The sequence below is a fragment of the Nycticebus coucang genome, chromosome 12 (assembly GCF_027406575.1).
Source record: "Nycticebus coucang isolate mNycCou1 chromosome 12, mNycCou1.pri, whole genome shotgun sequence".
In the NCBI taxonomy this organism is placed as follows: domain Eukaryota; kingdom Metazoa; phylum Chordata; class Mammalia; order Primates; family Lorisidae; genus Nycticebus; species Nycticebus coucang.
The window spans coordinates 90,023,648-90,039,127 of record NC_069791.1 but is presented as its reverse complement, the minus strand read 5'-3'; the positions used below and the strand labels follow the sequence as shown (position 1 = coordinate 90,039,127).

The window sequence follows — 15,480 nt, the reverse complement described above, 5'->3', positions numbered from 1 at the left end:
TCCAAATAAAGCATCTCCAAGACACATTGTAATTAACTTCCCCAAAGTTAAGACAAAGGAGAAAATTTTGCACGCAGCCAGCCATAAGAAATCAAATACTTTACTGACATAAACATGTTGAAGAAATTCGCCATAACTAAACCAGCTCTCCAGGATATTCTCAGTCCCATGCTCCATAATAATCAGCAGAATGGTCCATGGCCAAAGTAAATTCGCCCAGAAACTTTTGAACAAAACCTAACCTCCACAGTAAGGAAAGGTCTAAAAATATACACTAAACATTTGAAAAACTTTGCACACAAAACACTATCATGCTTATCAATATCTCAATTAATGTGAATGGCTTAAATTGTCCTCTAAAGAGGCATAGGTTGGCTGATTGGAATCATAAACTCAGACCAGGTATCTGCTGAATACAAGAGTCTCACCTTAACTTAAAAGATAAAAATAGACTAAAGGTGAAGGGATGGACATCCATAACTCAGGCAAATGGAAATTGGAAAAAAGCAGGTGTTGCAATTTTATTCACAGATACAACAGGCTTTAAACCAACAAAAGTAAGAAAATATAAAGATGGTCACTTCACATTTGTCAAGAGAAACACTCAACATGAAGAAATTTCAATTATTAACATTTATGCACCCTACCAGAATGCTCCTCAATTTATAAAGGGAACTCTAACAGACATGAACAATTTGATATCTTCCTGCACTATAATAGTTGGAAATTTTGACACCCCTTTGACAGTTTTGAATAGATCCTCCAAGAAAAACCTAAACAAAGAAATATTGGACTCAAACTTGACCCTACAACAAATGGACTTAACAAACAACTACAGAACATTTTATCCAAATAAAATTGAATACACATTCTTCTCATCAGCCCATGGATTATCCTCCAAAATTACTCATAGCTTAGGACACAAGTATAACCTCAGCATATTTGAAAGAATAGAAATTATTTCTCGTATCTTCTTAGACCATCACAGTATAAAAGTTGACCTCAATAGCAACAGGAATCTTCATACTCAAAGACATGGAAACTAAATAACCTTATGCTGAATGATAGCTGGGTCAAGGATGAGATTAAAAAGGAATTCACCAAATTTGGGGGACAAAATGACACAAATTATCAAAACCTGTGGGATACTGCAAAGGCATTCCTAAGAGGGAAATTTATAGCATTAGAAGCTTTCCTCAAGAAAACAGAAAGGAAGCCAGCAACTTAATGGAACATCAGAAACAACTGGAAGAGGAATAACATTCCAACCCCAATCCTAGCAGAAGAAAGGAAATAACCAAAATTAAGGCAGAATTAAATGAAATTGAAAACAAAAGAAGCATTCAGAAAATCAACAAAATAAAAAGTTGGTTTCTGAAAATAGCAATAAAATTGATAAACCTTTGGCTAATTTAACTGGAAACAGAAAAATAAAATCCCTAATATCATGAATCAGAAATGATAAAGGAGAAATAACAATAGACACCTCAGAAATCAAAAAAATCCTCAATGGTAACTATAAAAAAATCTATTATCAGAAATATAAAAATCTGGTGGAACTGGACCAATACCTGAAAGCATGCCACCTTCCTAGACTTAGCCAGAAAGAATTAGAAATGCTGAATAGACCTATAGCAAGCACTGAAATAGCATCAGCAATATGAAATCTCCCAAAAAAAGACAAGTCCAGGACCAGAGGGCTTCACATCAGAATTCTACCAAACCTTCAGAGAGAAACTAGTACCTATATTACATAACCTTTTCCAAACATAGTAAAAGAAGGAATACTCCCCAACACATTCTATGAAGCATATATAACCCTGATCCCCAAGCCAGGAAAAGACCCAAGAAAAAAAGAAAACTATGGACCAATATTATTATGAATACTGATGCAAAATTATTCAATAACATCCTAGCAAATAGAATTCAATAGTACATCAAAACAATTATGCAACATGATCAATTCGGTTTTATCCCCGGGTTACAAGGCTGATTCAACATACGTAAATCCATAAATATAACACATCACATAAGTAAAATAAAAAACAAAGACTACATGGTTCTCTCAATTGATGCAGAAAAAGCTTTTGATAATATCCAGCACCCTTTCATGATCAGAACTCTCAAGAAAATAGGCTTAGAAGGGTCATTTCTGAAACTGATAGAGGCCATATACAGCAAACCCACAGCCAATATCATACTGAATGGAGTAAAATTGAAAAGATTTTCACTCAGATCTGAAACTAGGCAAGGATGTCCATTGTCTCCACTGCTATTTAACATAGTAATGGAAGTTCTAGCCATGCCAACTAGGCAAGAGAAGGTAATCAAGGGTATTCAAATGGGGTCAGAGGAGATCAAACTCTCAATCTTTGTGGATAATATGATTTTATACCTAGAAAACCTGACTCAACTACAAAACTCTTAGAGGTGATCAAGGAATACAGCAGCATCTCAGGATACAAGATCAATACTTATAAATCAGTAGCTTTTGTACATGCCAACAATAGTCAAGCTGAAAACACAGTCAAGAACTCTATTCTTTTTACAATAGAGCCAAAGGATTTAACAAAGGATGCTAAAGATCTCTTTAAAAAGAATTATGGAACTCTGAGAGAAGAAATAACTGAAGATGTTAGCAAATGGAAGAACATACCATGCTCATGGCTGGGAAGAATCAACATTGTTAAAATGTCCATACTACCCAAACCAATATACAGATTTAATGCAATCCCTATTAAGGCACCATCATCATACTTTAAAGAGCTTGAAAAAAATAGTGTTTCATTTTATATGTAATCAGAGAAAAATTCAAATAGCAAATACACTACTCAAATAAAAACAGATCAGGAGGTATCACATTACCAGACTTCAGGCTATACTATAAATCTATAGTGATCAAAACAGCCTGGTACTGGCACAAAAATAGAGAGGTACATATATGGAACAGAACAGAGAACCAAGAGATGAACCAAAGTACTTATAGTCATTGGATCTTTGACAAACCTATCAAAAACATAAATTGGGGAAAATATTCCCTATTTAACAAATGGTACTGGGTGAACTGGCTTCAGACCTATAGAAGAATGAAGCTGGACCCCCATCTCTCACCATTAACAAATATTGATCCTCACTGGATAAAAGATATCAACTTAAGACATGAAACTACAGAAATATTAGAAGATAGCGCAGGAAAACTGCTTGAACAAATTGGCCTGGGTAAAGTTTTTATGAGGAATAACCCACACACACACCTAGGGCAATTGAAGCAACACCAAAGTTACATGACTGGGATCTGATTGAACTAAAAAGCTTCTGCACAGCCAAGAGCATAGTAAAAAAAACCAGGCAGAATGGGAAAAGATATGTGTAGGTTATGCTTCTGATAAAGATCTGATAACTAGAATCCACAGAGAGCTCAAATTAATCATTAAGAAAAAACAAATAAGCCCATTTATATGTGGGCAAGAGACTTGAACAGAAACTTCTCTGAAGAAGACAGGTGCATGGCTTACAAACACATGAAAAAATGCCCACCATCTTTAATCATCAGAGAAATGCAAATCAAAACCGCTTTGAGATATCCTCTAACTCCAGTAAGATTAGCCCATATAACACAATCCCAAAACTACAGATGTTGGCGTGGATATGGAGAGAAGAGAACATTTCTACACTGCTGGTGGGAAGGCAAGTTAATGCATTCTTTTTGGAAAGAAGTTTAGAGAATACTCGAGAACTAAAAGTTTCTCAAACAGACCTACCATTTGATCCTGCAATCCTCTACTAGGTATTTACCCAGATGATCAAAAATCAGTTTACAACAAAGACATTTGCAGAATGTTTATTGCAGCCCAATTCATAATTGCCAAGTCATGGAAACAATCCAGGTACCCATCCACCCATGAATGGATTAACAAATTGTGGTACATATACACCACGGAATACTTTGTAGCCATAAAAAAAAGATAGAGACTTCACATCCTTTATGTTTACCTGGATGGAGCTGGAACATATTCTCCTTAGTAAAGAATCTCAAGAAAGGGAAAAAATGTATTCAATGTATTCAATATTACCATGAAATCAGTATATAATCACCTGCACATTCATAGGAATGGTAAAACACAACTATAGTCCAGAAAGGAGGGAAGAGGAAAGAGAGTGGAGGGGAGTAGGGAGACTGGGAGGCACGAGGGTATTCAGGAGGATTCAACCTAATGCGCATAAAGCAATGATATGTTTCTAAACTATTAAGAATAGAGTATGAATGTTTTTACCACAACAAATAAGTAAGCAAGGAGACCACTATCAGTTAGATGTAAGTATTCTGGAAACATTGTATATCAAATCAGCACATTGTACCCCATCAATGCATTAATGTACACATTTATGATTTAATAAATAATTTTAAAAAGAAAACAATATATAAACAATTACATGCCCACATGAACAATAAAACACAAATGTAGTCTAGCAAGGGTAAGGGGAGAAGAGGGAGCAGGGAGGGGCAGTGGCAGGGTGATATGCTGGAGGAAGGAGGGTAATTGGTAGGATTTCACCTAACGTGCACAGTGAGAGGGTGTTCAGCATGCCCCCTGGGTAAAGGGCTCTACTACAACTTGAATGTTACTTTGGAAGTGAGAACAATGTAATCTAAAAATTTGTACACTCACATTAATTTGGATTTTTCCTCATTAATTTGTAATAAAAAATAAATAATAAAATTGAGAGATAATGAGAAAAAAGACTACTTCAGTCAGATGACTAGGGTTAATTCAACAGCATTAATTCACATTGATAGATACTGTACACTTTTTAGATGTGATAAAATGGCATTTTAACTCTTTGGTCTTCCTCCTTAAAACCCATAACCCCAGTATAATCATTGAAAAAAATAGATACAAATTGAGGATATACCAATTTGAATTCCATAAAATACATGATCAGTACTCCTCAAAAATGTTAATGACATTAAAAATAAGAAAAATCTATGAAACTATCACAGCCAAGAAAACCCACGGAGACATGACTACAAAAAAGTAATGTGGTATCTGGATTGGATCATAGAAGAGAAATGGGATATTACATTTTTTAAAAACTAGGAAATCTGAATAAATTAGCTATTTTGGCTAATAATAATGTATTGACATATGTTCATTAATTGTAACATGTACTATTTTATGACTGTTATTAATAACAAGTGACATTGAGTACACAGTTATGGAACTCCCTTGTATTCTTGCAGTTTTTCTGTAAACTATTCTAAAATTTTTTAAAAGGGGTAAAATTTGTGATTTTCTTACAATGAAATTCTGTACTTTTGAGAAGAGAGTTCAAAAATTGTCAGCTAAAGGTCAGTTTTACTCTGTATCACAAGAGTATATGTACCATTAAAACTTTCTTTTAATTATAGATTTCACAACTGAAAGGATGTGGGGTATATTTTTCATGGTATGCAATAATTATTACATGAGATTTGACAATTAAGTTTGTGAATTTATCCTAGAAAAAGTGGATATCAATTGCTGAATATCAATGTGGACACCTTTGAAGCACGCCCCTTGGGAAGCTATGCACTGACACCAGTGCCTCGTCCACCTTTCAAAGCAATTTTGAGCTCCTTTCCTGGAATGAAAGGAGCTCCATTACAGTTTTTGTCAGCTTTCCTTTGATGTCCTAAATGTCATTAAAATGTCTTCCTTTCAATATATCCTTTATCTTCAGGGAAAGAAAAGTCATGGGGGGGGCCAGATCAGGTGAGTGGGAAGGGTGTTTCAATAAAATTATTTGTTAACTGGTTAAAAACTCCCTCTCAGTGCTGTGTAAGCTGGTGCATTGTTTGATGCAAGAGCCACACCTTTCTCATGCAAAGATTGTCAGCTAAGATTTTCCTGTTTCTCTATTGATGTTTACTTGGTCTGCTATGCTTCTTGAAGTCAACCAATGATTTTGACACATAACTTGATGAATTTTTGGCCAGCCTGACCTGTTTTAATCAATGATGTTTTCTCTCCCCTCAGAAAAACTTTTTAATTCATTTTTACACTGCTGCTTTCTTCATGGCATTATCCTCATAAATTGCATTAACCTTGTCTCTAATATCATTTCCAATCTTGCCAAGTCTAACAAGAAATTTACAAATGTTTATTTGTTGCTCTAGTTTAAGCTCCAAGATTCTTGTAATAACACAGAAAACATGCAACTACAATAATGAACACCACTTAGCAAGACACCACCACCCACCCACAATTGTGAGATGCTGATATACCAACGTTATGAAACCTTACTGAGTTTTTTGTACAGTGCTGCCAATATAAGCACACAGTGGCAAATTCATGAACTTAATTGCCAGACATCAGACATATAAATAAATATATTAATATTCATATGCTTATTTGATTAATGCTTATTTGATTACTATTCATTATCATTATTCAAAGGTTATTTTTGTAGCAGGATAATCATACCCTATAAATACTGTGTCTCAATTTAGCTTAATATTTCTTCTTGTTTTCTGAGCTCTTGTTCACGGTGTTGATGTTGTGCAGTAAGAATAACTCTTTTGATTTTTTTTTTTTTTTGCCATTCTCAGACACTGAGAAGAATATATATTCTTTAGAAAATAATATGATTGGAAAGTATTTGATTATTATGAGTATCATGGGCTTTCTTTGCCTCTTCTTGATTTTCCTTGGAGAGACAGCCTTGTGGAGACTAAGAGCATTTCTCAATAGATACATTTACTTTGGTATCTACAGGCAAATCAAGAAGGTGAGTACTTAAGCATAAATAAGAACAATTCTGAGAGAATAAAAATAAGACCTTAAAAGCGCATATATACATAACTACCTTAGTTACTGGACAAAAGAAAAACCTATGTCTAGACGAATGCATTTTCTTAAATGAACTTTATTGAGGTACAATTACCTACAATAAACTTCATTGATTTCAAAGAACCAAATTCAATTCAAAGAACCAAATTTTGACTTCATGAGTTTTCTCTACCTTTGACTATCTTCTATTTGCATGATGTTTTTGCCTTTATTTTTAAAGTTTTATTCATTCTACTTACTTTTTACTTATTTTTCTCTTTAAGTTTCTTAGTTTCTTTCTTAGACTGAACATGACTTAAAGGTTTTCTTCTTTTCCAATGTAAACATTTAAAGTTAAACATTTCCTTTAAGCACTATGATAGCTATACCCTAAAAAATTTATTTTTAACCAACAAATAAAAATCATATAGTTACAGTGTACAACATGATGTTTTGATATATATACATTTGTGTTTGTGTCTATATGTATGTGTGTGTGCATATATATGTATATATATGTGTGTGTGCACACATGTATATGTGTTTGTGTCTATATGTATGTGTGTGTTCATATATATGTATATATATGTGTGTGTGCACACACACAGTAGAAAGGCTACATCAAGTTTATTAACATATTTGTTACCTAATATCCCTATCTTTCATGTGTATGGTGAGAATGTTTCAAATCTACTATCTTGGGGGGGGTCTTAGAAATTTTCTTTCTTTTTCTAATTTTTTTTTTTTTTTTGAGACAGAGTCTCATTATGTCACCCTCAGTAGAGTGCTTGGCATCACAGCTCACAGCAACCTCAAACTCTTGGGCTTAAGTGATTCTCTTGCCTCAGCCTCCCAAGTAGCTGGGGCTACGGGTGCCTGCCACAATGCCTGGCTATGTTATTGTTGTTTTTATTTTTGTTGTTGTTGTTATTGTTGTTCAGCAGGCCCAGGCAGGGTTCAAACCCACCAAGCTTGGGGTATGTGACCAGCACCCTAACCACTGAGCTATGGGCACCGAGCCTCTAATTTCATTTTGAAATGGTAAATAATTCTAGATATTTTTAGGATACAATGTGATGTTTTCATATATGTTTACATTGTGTAATGATTAAATCAAATTAATTAATGCAGCCACCACATGGCTCAAGCTCCTGGGATCAAGTTACTGTCAACTAAATTTTCTGTTTTGTTTTGTTTTGCTTTGCTTTGTTTTGTTTTAGTTAGGGGGTCTCACTATGCTGCTCAGACTGGTCTCAAACTCTTGGCCTCAAGAGATCCTCCCATCTTGTCCTTACAATGTGCTGGGATAATAAGAATGGGCCACTGACCCAACGCTTTTTGTGATGAAAAAAATTTTGAATCTTTTTTAGTAATTTTGAAATATACATTGGATTATTATTTACTATAGTCACCATTCTGTGTGATAAACTTGAAAGGCTGCTCCTCATTTCTATCTGTAACTATACTTTTGATCAACATTTCCCCCCTTTCCACAGCCTCTGGTAAACCCAATTCTACTCTCTACTTCCTTGAGTTCAATTTTTATATGTTCCATATGTAAGTAAGATCCTGTGGTGTTTGTGTATGACTAGCTTATTTTACTTAACATAATGTCCTCTAGTTACATCCATGTTGGTGCAAATGGCAGGATTTCCTTCTTTTATAAGGCTGAATAGTTTTCCATTGTGTAGATATATCAGAATTTCTAAAGCCATTCATCTGATGATGGACATTTAGGTTGCTTTCATATCTTAGCTATGTAAACAATGGTGCAATGAACATGAGAGTGCAGGTCTCTCTTTGGCATCCGGATATGTGTTTCTTTGGATATATACTCAGAAGTAGAATTGTTTGGGCCTACAGTCTTTCTACTTTTAGTTTTCTGAGAAAGTTCTATAGTGTTTTTCATAATGGCTGTATTAATTTATATTACCAGTAGCAAGACAGGTCAACAGAAGAAGTGATAGCTTGAAAAAATTACCATAAGGAGTTGTCTCTCCATCCCATTGATGGAACAAATAATCAAAGAAAAAGGAAATATATCAACATTTTCATTTTTCTCTTTTCTTTAAACAGTTACCTTAGATTGTCTTAAGACTATTGACCGTTCTTGATACTGGATTTTTTATCCTAGACTTTGTTCAGTGCTGTATATGATTTCTGAATTTGTATAAGTTGGTCTCTTAGATCACCTACAGAGTGGGACCAATAGTTCTATATTCCAACTTCCATGTTTCTTTCTAGCCAATTCCTGTAATAGCCCATGTTTCCTGTCAATCCTCCCTGTTATAGGAATCCATTCATTCCTATATCCTCCCTATTATAGAATTTATAGGAATAGTCCATCTTGCCTTGTCAATCCTTCCTGTTATATATTGCTTTTGACTTTTTCATTTGCTAATCTATTGTTGTAAATATACTGCCACAAGTTTTACATTGACATGTGTACATAACTATAAACCTTCCATCTAAAATGTATTCAACAAGAAGTAACTCAGACTATGTCACCCCTCCTTGCATAGATAGTGAAATATAAAATTGAGAGAGAACATGTAACAGAGGAAATGGCCTTGAAAAACCATGAAAATGTTTTCTATTTCTTTAAAACTCTTTGAAAACTGAGACCCGTATCTCTGCCTCTGGCAGTGGTCTTTGGGAAGGGGAAAGGAAATGTCTTTTGTTCTGTGCACTACAGAAGATGGGCCTGGAGGCTGGCCTGGCTAGCAGAGGTATGGAGGCCGCCCAGGTGGGTAGATGTCATGGTTTTGTTTTTGGTTTACTCTGAAATGGGACAGTAAGAATCATTAACTATAGTTGAATGACAGTAGTCCCTCCATTTTAAAAGGTCAGGATTTCTACTGATGTGGAGGAAAAATCAGTATTTTGAAAGAGTCTTTTATTTTCCCTCTTTTGTCAGCAAAGTAATAAATGTCCCATCCTTTTTCTCAGGAAAAAAAAAATATATTACTACTACCAGTGCACAAGAGTTCTTTTTTTCAACATCCTCATCAACACTTTTTTACCTTTTACGTTTTTAATAAAGGCTGTTTTAACAGATGGGAGATGATGTTCTATTCTCGTTTAAATTTGTATTTCCCTGATGATTAGTGATAATGAGCATATATCTATTGATTATTTGTATGTATCATATTGAGAAATCCCTATTTAGATCCTTTGCCCACATTTTTAATGCGTTATTAATTTTCTTGCAATTGAGTTGAATTTCTGATACAATATTTTGGTTATGAGTACATGAGTCTAAGACCTATGATTTCCAAGTGTCTTGGCACAGTAACTGAGAGAATGCCAGGAAGGCTATGTTAACCAGTGTGATGAAAGTGTGTCAAACGGTCTGTGAAGCTAGTGAATGATGCCCCATAATCATATCAATGTACACAGCTATGATTTAATAAAAATAAATAAATTAATTAATTAAATTAAAACAAAAAACCTATGATTTCCAAATATTCCCTCCCAGTCCATAGGCTGTTATTCTCTCTATTAATTGTTTTCTTTACTGTACAGGAGCTTTCTGGTTTTATGAAATCACTTTTGTTTATTTTTCTAATGAAATTTAATAGCAATAATTGTTCTCAAATGTATTAATAATTGTATGTTTTTATTTAATCATAGCTGGGTACATTAATGCAATCAAGGGGTACAATGTGCTGGTTTTATATACAATTTGAAATATTTTCATTGAACTGGTTAACATAGCCTTCATGGCATTTTCTTAGTTATTGTGTTCAGACATTTATATTCTGCATTTAGTAACTTTCATCTGTACCCTTCTAAGATGCACCATAGGTGTGGTCCCACCAATTATTCTCCCTTCACCCAACCTCCCCCATTCCCTTCTCTCCCTTGCCCCTTTCCCCATATTCTTGTGCTGTAATTGGGTTATAGCTTTCATATGGAAGCTATAAATTAGTTTCATAGTAGGGCTGAGTACATTGGATACTTTTTCTTCCATTCTTGAGATCCTTTGCTAAGTAGAATACTGTATTATTACATGTTTTAATTCAGTCACCAATGATACAACTTTCTTCATTTTTGAAACTAAGATGCATGAGGTAACAGTTCACTGTAGTTTTACATTGTATTTATCTGATGATAGTGATATTGAACATCTCTTCATAAACCTCTTAGCCATGTGTATGTCTTCTTTTGAGACATGTCTAGTCAGGTCTTTGGCCTATTTTCTAATCAGGTATTTGTTTTCTTAACTATTGAAAACAGTTCAATAGTTCCTTATATATTTCAATATTTTTTAGTTCCTTATCAGGTATATTGGTTGTAAATATGTTCTGTCATTCCATAGCCTGTCTGCTCTATTAAGTATTCTCTTCACCGTGCCAATGTTTTTTAGTTACTTTCGGTCCCATTTCCTATTTTTACTTTTGTTTCTTGTGTTATGGGGGTCATATACAAAAAATCTTCACCAGGGTCAATGTATAGAACATCTTTCTCTCTAGGAGTTTTATGGTTGCAGGATGTAAGTTAAATCTTTAAACCATTTTGAGTTGATTTTTCTAAATGGGATGAGATAAGGGTCAATTTCATTCTTCTGCATGTAGATAATTAATTTTCACTGCAACATTTATTAAAGAAACTGTCCTTTATCCATTATGTGTTTATTTCCACTGAAGATTAATTGATCAAATGCATGAATTTATTTCTTGTCTCTCTATTCTCTTCTCTTTGTCTATATGTCTGGTTTTGTGCCAATACCACGCTGCTTTGATTTATATTAATTTATAGTAGATTTTGAGAACAGACAGTTTGATACCTGGAGCTTTGTTCTTTTTTGCTCAATAGATCTGTGACTATTTGGGTTTTCTTTGTTTTGTTTTTGGTTCCAGATGAATAAGAATTTTTTTCTGTTTTTGGGAAAAGGGCATTGGAATTTTGATGGAATTGTACTAAATCTATGGATTACTTTGGGTAGTATGGACATTTTAATATGATTACTTCTTCCATTCCATGAACATGGAATATCTTTTAATTTCCTTTTGTCTTTTACAAAATATTTCCTCATTTTTTAAACAGTTTTAAGTGTGCAGATCTTTTAGCTCTTTTGTTCAATTTATTTCTAAGTATTTTTATGCTATATGAATGGCATCATTTCTTGATTTCTTTTTTGGATAAGTAGCTATTGGTGAATAAAAATCCTACTAATCTTGAATGTTTATTTTGTATTCTCTAACTTTACTGAATTCATTTATTAGTTCTAATAGATTTTTGGTGGGGTCTTTTGGGTTTTCTATGTGTAAGATCATGTCATCTGCAAACATGGGCAATTTAAGTTCTTCCAATTTGGATTCTTTTTATTTCTTTGTCTTGCCTAATTGCTCTGATTAGGACTTTCAGTACTATGCTGATTAGAGAATAAGATAAGAAACTTTCAGTTAGGACTTTCAGTACTATGCTAATTAGAGAACAGGATAAAAAACTTATCTTGTTTCTGATTTTAGAGAAAAAACTTTAAACTCTTCACCATTAAGTACAATGTTGAATGTATACTTGTTATATATAACCCTTATTGTGTTGAAGTACATTTGCTCTATACCTAATTCGCTAAAAGACTTTTTGTCATGAAAAGATATTGCCTTAGAAAATGCCATGAAGGCTATGTTAACCAGTTTGATGAAAATATTTCAAATTATATATAAAACCAGCACATTGTACCCCATGTTTGCATTAATGTACACAGCTATGATTTAATAAAAAAAAATGTTGAATTTTGTCAAATTTTTTTGTGCATTTATCAAGATGATCATATGCTTTTTTTTCTTCATTGTATTCATGTGGGTATGGTGTTTCATGTTTATACATTTGTCTATGTTAAAACATCCTGAATCCTTGGGAAAAATCTCACTTGACTATGGTGAATGATCCTTTGGGGGTGCCATTAAATTCAAGTTGCTAGTATTCTGTTGAGAATTTTTGCAACTGTATTTTGTATGTTGTGTTTCTATTTTTGTTTGTCTAAAGATATTATTCACTTTCCCTTTTAATTTCTTCTTTGACACACTGGTTATTTAGAAACATATTTTTTAATTTCTATGTATTTGTTGTTGATAGCTAGTCTGATACCATTGCATTCAAAAAAGATACTTGGAATTATTTCAATCTTTTGTATGTGTTAACATTTGTTTTGATGCCTAACATACATGTATTAACTCTCCTGGATAATGTTCTGCATACACTAGAAAAGAATGTATATTCTGCTGGTGCAGGGTAGAATATACTGTATATGTGTAAAGTCCATTTGGTCTAAAGTGCAGTTTAAGTGCAATGCTTCCATACTGATTTACTATATGGATGATCTGTACATTGCTGAAACTATAGTATCACAGTCTATCTCTTCAAATCTATTAACATTTTTTCTTTATGTATTTAGAGGCTCTGAACAACAACCCTTCTATATTGATATAATGACGTTTTTCTTATTTTACAGGGTTACTAAAAATAAATTTAAGGGGTATAAGTGCAGTTTTGTTATTGGATATATTGCATATTGGTGAAGTCTGGGCTCTTACATTAATCATCACCCAATAACATGCATTATACATATTCAGTAATTTTTCATTCCTCACCACCCTCCCACCCATCCAAATCTCTAGGGTCTATTTGCCTACCCTTTATATTCATGTATACACATTATTTTTTTTACATTGGATTAATATGGGAGTACATACTATACTATTAGGTCACATCATTTGCATTTGTAAGGTAGAGTCCAAGTTGCAGTTGAGTCCTTCACCCAGGAAGTATGCCACACACCCATACATTGTACCAGTTAGGTGGGAACTTACTGAACCCCATCCCTCCTCTCCATTTCTTGAATTTAATTGTGTTTTTCTTTCATGTTGTCCAGCAGGTTTTAATCCACTAGTTTCACCGGGTATTAAGAGAATTGCTTAAGCCCAAGAGCTTGAGGTTGCTGTGAGCTATGTAATGCCAGGGCACTCTACCAAGGGTAACATAGTGAGACTCTGTTTTAAAAAAAAAAATTTCATTTTTGTCCCAGGAAGGCTCTTCATAGCTGTCTTTTTCCCTGTTTCTCTCTGACAAACTAGCTGGTCTATAGTTTAATGTGTTTATCAGTCATTTTAATTGCTTTCCACCAAAACTTCCATTGATTTTTATAGGATCCTTAGGGTTTAATTTTCCTATATTTTTTTAAATAAAGTTAGTTACATCAGGTAAAGCAGAGGAGTTCTCTGTTTTACAGGCTAACTCTCACCCTGTGAAAAATCTCTTAAGCTGACACAGTGTTATGCTTCTCTGCTCCAGGAGCTTGGCATTCAGTGGAAAACAGTATTCTTTGGTCTTATTGACTTTCCACTCCCAGCATGAAACCTCTGCCTTATGGCTGATCAAGGGCCTAGGCTCCAGTTTTGGAACCATACCATACCTACAGCTTATGAGTAGGTGCTGGATGGAAGAAAGGAGATCCAGAATCTCAACTACACATAGCCATAACTTAGCTTCTGCAAAAGGTTTCTGTGGGATGAGGTGAAAAATACTGATATTCTGCTCCTCTCAAAAGGATATTTTACCTCTTGATTATAAACTTGGGGAAGAGGGAGCCTTCTATTTATGGCTGAACCTGCCTGTGGTAAAGTCCTTTACTTTGGGCTAGGATGAAGGAGAAAGCAAGGGGTTGTGATTCAAGCAGAATTTCACTGTTCCTTACAAGTTTAATAGGTTTTCTTGAATAAATGTTTTTTCATTTATTATATGCCCTTAGGATGTGCTATTGTTTGACTGGGTCTCCAAAATTTCATGTGTTGGAAAGTGAATTACCAATGTAGCAGTATTGAAAGGTATTGAAATTACTTTAAGAAGTAATTGGATCATGAGGGCAGAGTCACTGGATTAATCATTCATAAATTAATGGATTAATAGGTTATCATGGTAGTGGAACTGGTGACTTTATAAGAACTGAGAGACCTCATCAAGCATATTAGCACACTTAGTCCTCTCACCATGTGATGTTCTTTCAAGACTCAATAGAAAGTCCTCACCAGGAAGAAGTCCCTCACCAGATACCTGGACATGTTCTTGGACTTCCCAGCCTACACAATTATAAAAAACAAATTATTTTTCTTCACAAATTATCCAATTTCAGGTAATCAACAGAAAATAGCCTAACACAGGATCATTTCTAAAGACTTTGAGTGATTATATTTTTAAATAATTTTTACCAGGTCCGCTGGGGCATGAGTTCACAGATCTCTCACACTGCAATTCTGGAAATCTCAAAATTTTTCTATATGAAGCATTATTGACATTTTCTCTTTCCTTCCTAAAAGAAATGAAGAATTCTTCTATTAGTCTTTCTGTATTTTGAACATACTGCAAATGTAACAAATCACATTTGGCTGATCTCAGTATGGCCTCATTTGTGAGGTGTTTGATTCTGGTAAATGTGTGTGTGTATGTGTGTGTTTTAGTGTTTTTTAGAAAACAAAAATTTATGTGTTCTGCAATTATTGAACGGAAATGTCTTGAAAACTATGCCATATTTTTATTCTGTTATCTTGGTATGTGTTCTCTAAAACTACTTGATCTATAGTAAACGTGACTGAAAACATTCATACTGTACCATTTATCTTGAAAATACAAATCATAGAGTCCAATGAATTTCTTAGGAAAAGTCCAT

At 33.9% G+C, this 15,480-nt stretch overlaps 1 protein-coding gene across 1 annotated transcript in view; it reads left to right on the top strand.

Moving 5' to 3' along the window:
- Positions 1-15,480, top strand: part of LOC128562024 (phospholipid-transporting ATPase ABCA3-like) — a 222,445-nt gene that overhangs the window by 189,254 nt on the left and 17,711 nt on the right. Inside the window, exon 23 of the mRNA XM_053556640.1 lies at positions 6,590-6,768. Within this exon, the coding sequence (XP_053412615.1) occupies positions 6,590-6,768 (179 nt within the window). The remainder of the gene's footprint in view (positions 1-6,589; positions 6,769-15,480) is intronic.